At 37.2% G+C, this 6,567-nt stretch overlaps 1 protein-coding gene across 3 annotated transcripts in view; it reads right to left on the reverse strand.

Annotated features, from left to right (window-relative positions):
- Nucleotides 1-2,036: 2,036 nt before the first annotated feature.
- The window catches only part of LOC111403157 (mediator of RNA polymerase II transcription subunit 4-like), a 7,458-nt gene continuing 2,927 nt past the window's right edge, over nt 2,037-6,567 (reverse strand). For 2 of the 3 annotated variants that reach the window (XM_023031556.1, XM_023031555.1), the window contains exon 2: nt 2,037-3,391. In XM_023031556.1, the coding sequence (XP_022887324.1) occupies nt 2,137-3,369 (1,233 nt within the window). In that variant the 5' untranslated portion in view covers nt 3,370-3,391 and the 3' untranslated portion in view covers nt 2,037-2,136. Of the gene's footprint in view, nt 3,392-4,089; nt 4,910-6,567 lie in introns of those variants that run through there. The other variant, XM_023031557.1, reaches the window with a different exon arrangement.

The raw sequence follows: 6,567 nt of genomic DNA on the forward strand, positions 1-6,567 counted from the left end.
ATGGAGAAAGTGAGTGGTGGACTTCTCTGTGAGGTTTTTGGGGGAAAATGGTGATGGAATTAGCCCCTGTTTGTCATCCATTTTTTTCCATTCTTTTTTCTACAGTTTCATTTTTAACAATACATTTTTCATGAAAATAATATTACACGCAAATAAAAAAAATATTCTTTTTTAACCACACATTTTTTTGTTAGATCTTTTCCATTTTTTGTTTACTCTTTTTTTTTCCCTATAGCCACATCATTTATTTTGAATTCGTATAGTTTCTATGACATTTTTCCGTACTTATAGCACCACCCAAATTCATTTAAGTGCAAAATCGCATGACTCATTTAATTGGACTTATAAAGTGTAGTCACCTAAATAGATGCTTTATCACCAATTTACATTGTATTATGCAATAACTTCAATTAAAAATGAAATTACATTATACATTTAATTTTACATTCATTTAATGACGTTTAGTGTCACCTAAATTGATGTTGTAACGTCAGTAATACTAATTAACATTATTCATCAAAAATCTATGTTACAATATAATCTTTTCTAGCATTATAGCCAGTGAACAATGGGTAGGGTAATTGATTAAATATGGACCCGATCTACCGATATCACATCCGACTCGATAAGAATAAATTATGAATCCGATCCAATAATCTAATGAATATTTGATTATTCAATTCATATCTGAATTGCTATGTTATTGAATATTCGATTCAAAATCCGATCGAATATACTTTGCACATTTTTTTTATTGGAAGGGGGGTTCTCAATCTCAATGTAAAATTTATTATAATATATATTAATTTTATATTAGAATTCAATAGGTTTGACATTCTTTATTAAAAATGGAAAATTGCAGCAACTGATCCTAACCTTTTCATTTTTTGCAGATTTTACTTTAATCTTCATTTTGTGTCAGTGAAGGTTTCTAACATTTCATAAATATGCACTTAAGGTCCATCTCGACGAAAACCGTCCAAATCATCGTTAGTTGACCGAAAAAATTAAGAAATCATTATCAAATAAAATCGTCCAAAATACTGTCTAAAAACACTATCCAAAAAGGTATCAACATCGAATAAAATCGTCGCGATAGCAGATAGTTCAAAGAATTTTTCCGATCAATCGACGGTGTCAGGTTCATATTTATGAAATGTTAAGGACATTCGTTAGCAAAATATGAAGATTAGGGTAAAGTTTGCAGAAAACTAAAAGGTTAGGGACCGTTGCTGCAATTTTCCCTATTAAAAATCATAAAGTATAATACAAGTTTCAAAATGAAAAAAAAAAAATTGTAATAAATTATGCGTTAATATATAAAACATATAATATTATTATAACAAATCGAATCAAATTGTTATTGAGTCGAATTTACTTATATTCATATTTGCTATTTAGTAAATAGATTGTAGAAATTGAATCCTAATCGAGTTATCAGATTGAGACCCTAAATATATCTCTCATTAATTTCATCTGTTTTGAATCAAAATTCAATGTATTGACATCTCTAACAGTGGGGCAACAATCCCACTTTCTCATAGACCGAAAATAATCTTCATTTAGAGATGAATACATTCTTTAAAATGATATCAATCTTCATGACAACGAGAAGAGCTTACATTTCAATATCATTGTACAATGTGGCTGTAGCATCCTGGTCCCATAAAGAGACTATGATCACCGGACTAGATAATGACATTATTTCAGCTTAAAAATCGGATCTTCTTTGTCAAGAAGAAGATATACATAGATCAAGGCGAGGACTGAATAAAATTTCACGATGCCCGACATGACTGGTTATTAGAACAACAGTTTTATGTATGACTGCAACTCCAGATATGGAAAATTTAGTGGATAGATAGAACAAATAATAATCACTTCCTTTTCGAGAAAAGGGTAAAGACTTGTTTTTTCAATTCTAAAATGTGAGAACATCTTTTCTTAATGTTTTTTTTACGTTCTATTCGACCAAGGGTTTAGTAACTTTCCTATGATCTTTCATGCAAATTAAGCTGCAAAATGAGATGCAAGAGTAACATCATGCAACGGTTTCCATTTTGTTTGAAAGGAATGAAGTTGAACTCCAATACATAACAACACAGAAAATAACTTAAAAAGATCCCATACCAAGTGTCAATCTCCACTGTCAGAGCTGCCTACATCACTGCTATAATCACTACTGTCATCTTCAATGTCAAGTTGCACATGCCGAACCTGTATTGGCTCTGGTACCTTTGTCAGGCCTGGAGGAGGAATAGGTCTTGTCTGTTGCTCCTCAGCCCCTGGTGGAACAGGAAGGGAATCAAACGGAGGCAATGTGACTGGATCACCAGGCATCCACCCAGGTGGAGGAAGAATTGGCAGATCAGTAGGCAATTCCACAGGCATCCCAGGTTTCCATCCAGATGGGACCGAAAAATTTGGAGGAAGCAAACCTGGAATTGCTGCCAGATTCACCAGTGGATTGCTTTCTGATGGCTGTGCAGTTGGGGTTTCTATGAATGGTTCAATTGTTCTCTCTTTACCTTCATCTGTTTTAGATAAACCAACATCAAGATCTGCAAAGTTATATAACTGTGATGCACGCATCTGCTCCTCTTGCGGTGCAGGCGGAAGTGCCCCCCGGAGAGGAGCCTGTCCAGCACCAAATTCTGGAGGTGCAAAAGTTGTGTAGCTTATCCTGTGGGCGTAGGACAATATATCTGATAATTTCAGCTGAGTTGCCACAGTGGTCGTGGAAGAATATTCTTCATTTTCAATTGACTTAGATCGTTTAGGGTGGCGATAATCAGAATAATCATCAACAAGAATATCAAGAACACGCTCAGCCTCTTTAAGTTTATTGGCAAAAGCAAGAATTGTGGAATCTTTTGACTGGATTTCACGAGTAATCTTCTGTTTAGCATCTTGAAGATCAAGAATCTCTTGGAGTTCAGCAACAGCTTCAAAGAGTTGATTTTGAAGAGATGTGAACTGGGTGAGGATTTCTTTAATGGATGAAGGAGATGAATCTGGTGGAGTAGGTACCAAGGATTGGGTTTGGGAAGACAAAAAGGAAGGAAGGGAGCCTCGAAAGGCACTGAGCCAATGAGAACGATTGGGTGAGACTTCAAAAAGTCTCGAGGCAAGAGATGCTATTCGGAGAAGAAGAGATTGAGCTCTAGGTAGGGGTGGGAGGAGAGGAAGGAGTGTTGAGGAAACGTAAGTTGCCATTAACTGATTTGAGGATTGATTGGGATGGAGAGATTGTGGGGTTTGGGAGGTGAATTTAGGAGGCGTCAGGTTCTGAAGAGATGGTGAATTGGGATTTGGTAGGCCTAGCCTGGCTGGAGATTGCACAATCTGATGTGGAACATTTTGTAGCATTTTGTTCTCCCCTTCAAGGAATCTGAAAAAAGAGTTGGAACTTATCATATATGTCAACAAAAGTACCATTTCAATAGTAGAAAACATACGAAAAAATAAAGATACAATCCTCAAGAGAATATCCATGTAAATCAAGATTTGCATTAATTCCAGAAAAGTTACCCTTATATTTAATTAACATGAGCATAAATTTAACAGGATATGGTATTTCATTGATCGTTTGAAACAATGTGGAAACTCAATCCAGTATAAAGTAACAAAAACAAAATCCACAGTCAATTTACAACAGAATTATCTATGAAGAAATATCCGAATTCAAGACATTAGTAACTAGCAAAATAAATGTATAAAGCAAAAGTTCGCTAGCTACTCAGCTTCAGAATCTCAAAGTTGACAAGTTATTTATACTTGCAAGATTGAGTTCAAATCCACATATCAATGTTTTTGCAAGTAAATAATTTTATCCACACAATCAACTGGTTTATATTTACTAATTTGGCACGTAGTCCATAGTGGCCAAAATGATATATATCATCCTCCCAGATTATCAACAAAATCCACAATACTATGCCGCAATAAAATTTTTAGCAGCCTAATCATATACTTTCTTTCGAGTGGAAAGAAATAACGACAAAACAATCACAAAATTTCAGAACATGCAAATTCTATATAGCATTTTTCTGTATAGATATTTTTTACATGTGTGAGAATATGGTTCACCTAACACCATCTATTCAGTTTTTTGTGGACCATTGGATGAAGATCGACGGCCGAGATTTCATCTTGGGGGAGATGTTGTGACTTGATGGTATTGATGTTGACACAATAAGGTCTTCCCACGTTTTTGGCAGAGAAAGAGGAGCTCTCGGTTTTTTTCCCAGCAGAAAGTGAGCTCTTGGTTTTAGCTTAAGGTGGTGGTTCTTTGCTGGATTTTCCCCCCCCCCTCTCTTTGAAGGTGATTTGCAAGTCATGGAGGGTTGTTCCTGAGCCTGAAAAACACCCATAAATAGAAGAAGAAGCTGCTGAAACGAGGAAGGAAAACTGCAGAAATTTCGGCCAAAGACAGGTTGCATTTTTCCATCCCTTTTTCATTGTTTTGCCTTAGAATTTCTTCTATTGTTTGATGTTTTGGTTGATTGAACTCCTAGGATCCCCAACAAACTGGTATCAGAGCTAGGAGGAGTGATATTAGTCCAAAATCAATCAAAAACCAGCAAGGAAATCGCCATTACCACTTTCTGACCAAATCTGAAAACTTGATTTCCGGCCAATCTATTGACTTTCCGGCGAAATGGACCATGGAACCATGACCAGCAGGAGGAGGCGCACCCTGTGGTGGGGCGCGTGACCGGCGGCGGCGGCTCCGGCGAGCTTTTTTCGGGCAGTTTACTTATTTTGACGTCCTGAACGCACTGATATCGTTTGTTTTCTGTTTCAGATTTTACAGAAAAAGTTGGACGATTTTGCCCCTAGCTTGACGTCTACGGCAATTTGGTTCAGAAACTTGGTGGTATATTTACTGTTTGTCAACAGTAGTTTGGTAAGAAGAATTTGACAAAAATTGGATTCTTGACAGAGGGTGCACTTTTCATATGTGCCCTTATAGGTCTTGGTTTTATAACTATAGGGAGACTGAACCTAGAAAGGTCTACATGGGAGACAATGATTCTCAAAATGTGATTGGAGTTGATGACATAGCCATCAGGATGTACGATGGGACCGTCACGCAACTTAGAAATGTTAGATATGTCCCAATTTAAAGAGGAACCTCATTTCCTTAGGTTCTCTGGAAGATGAGGGATATACCTTCTCATTTCCTTAGGTTCTCTGGAAGATGAGGGATATACCTTCAAGTCTGGTAACAAGATTTTGAAAATTATGAAGGGTTCTCTTATAGTTATGAAGGGGCCCAAGAGGAATGGGCTGTACTATCTTGAGGGTAGAACTGAAATACCATTTGATTCTAGCCTTCTTGCTGTGAGTAAAGACAAAACTGAACTTTGGCATAACAACATTGGGTTTAAAGGTCTAAAATCTTTAAGTAATCAGAAATTACTTGGAAAAGATGACATTGAAACTATGGAATTCTGTGAAACTTGTGTTTTGGGTAAGTCTCATAAGGTGAGTTTTGAAGCTAGCTCTCATAGGACCAGCAGACCATTGGACTATGTCCATGCTGATCTATGGGGCCCGGAGAAGCACTCCACATTTGGTGGGAGCAAGTACTTCTTGTCCTTAGTGGATGATTACTCAAGAAAAGTTTGGATTTATCCTTTGAAGGCTAAGTCGGAAACTTTTGGAAAATTCAGGATTTGGTTAAAATCTGTTGAGAATCAGTTAGACAAGAAACTTAAAACGTTAAGAACTGATAATGGGCTTGAATTCTGTAATAGGAAATTTGACAACTTCTGTAAGCAGAAAGGTATAACAAGACACAGAACTGTTAAATACACACCTGAACAAAATGGGGTCCCTGAAAGAATGAACAGGACCATAATAAGCAAAGTTAGGTGTATGTTGATTAGCTCTGGCCTTGTGAAAGGTTTTTGGGCTGAAGCTGCAAGTACTGCAACTTATCTAATTAATAGGTCTCCGTCCAGCAGTATAGGGTTTAAGACCCCACAGGAGTTGTGGACGGAAGAGCCTCCAAATCTGGAACACTTGAGGGTGTTTGGATGTGCTGCATATGCACATCAATTTGAAGGGAAACTTGAGCCCAGGGCTGTCAAGTGTGTGATGTTAAGGTATCCCGAGGGTGTGAAGGGCTATAGGTTATGGGTTTTAGGGGTCCAAGGCATTAAGATTATTAACAGCAGGAATGTAGTCTTTAATGAATCTGAGATGCCATGTCTAAAACAGAAAATCGAAGAAGCTAACAAATCTGAAACTGAGAAGAGTATTCAGTCTGAGGTGAAGCTGACTAGGCTAAGTTCACCTACACCTGGAAACGACGAAAATGACCCTATACATCATGAAAATGAAATTGAACCTGAACCTGAACATGAAGAGGTGACTGAACTTCAAGATAACATTGAACCAGTTGAAATTGAACATTTTAATGATCAGCCACCTAATCAAGATTATCGGCTTACTAGGGATCGGGGGAGGAGGCAGATCAGGCCAAATCCTAGATATGAATCCCTAAACTTGACTGATTTTACCTTGGTTTCAGGTGAAGCCCTTGAACAGATAGAACCT

Source organism: Olea europaea, chromosome 11 (genome assembly GCF_002742605.1).
Source record: "Olea europaea var. sylvestris chromosome 11, O_europaea_v1, whole genome shotgun sequence".
NCBI classification, from domain to species: domain Eukaryota; kingdom Viridiplantae; phylum Streptophyta; class Magnoliopsida; order Lamiales; family Oleaceae; genus Olea; species Olea europaea.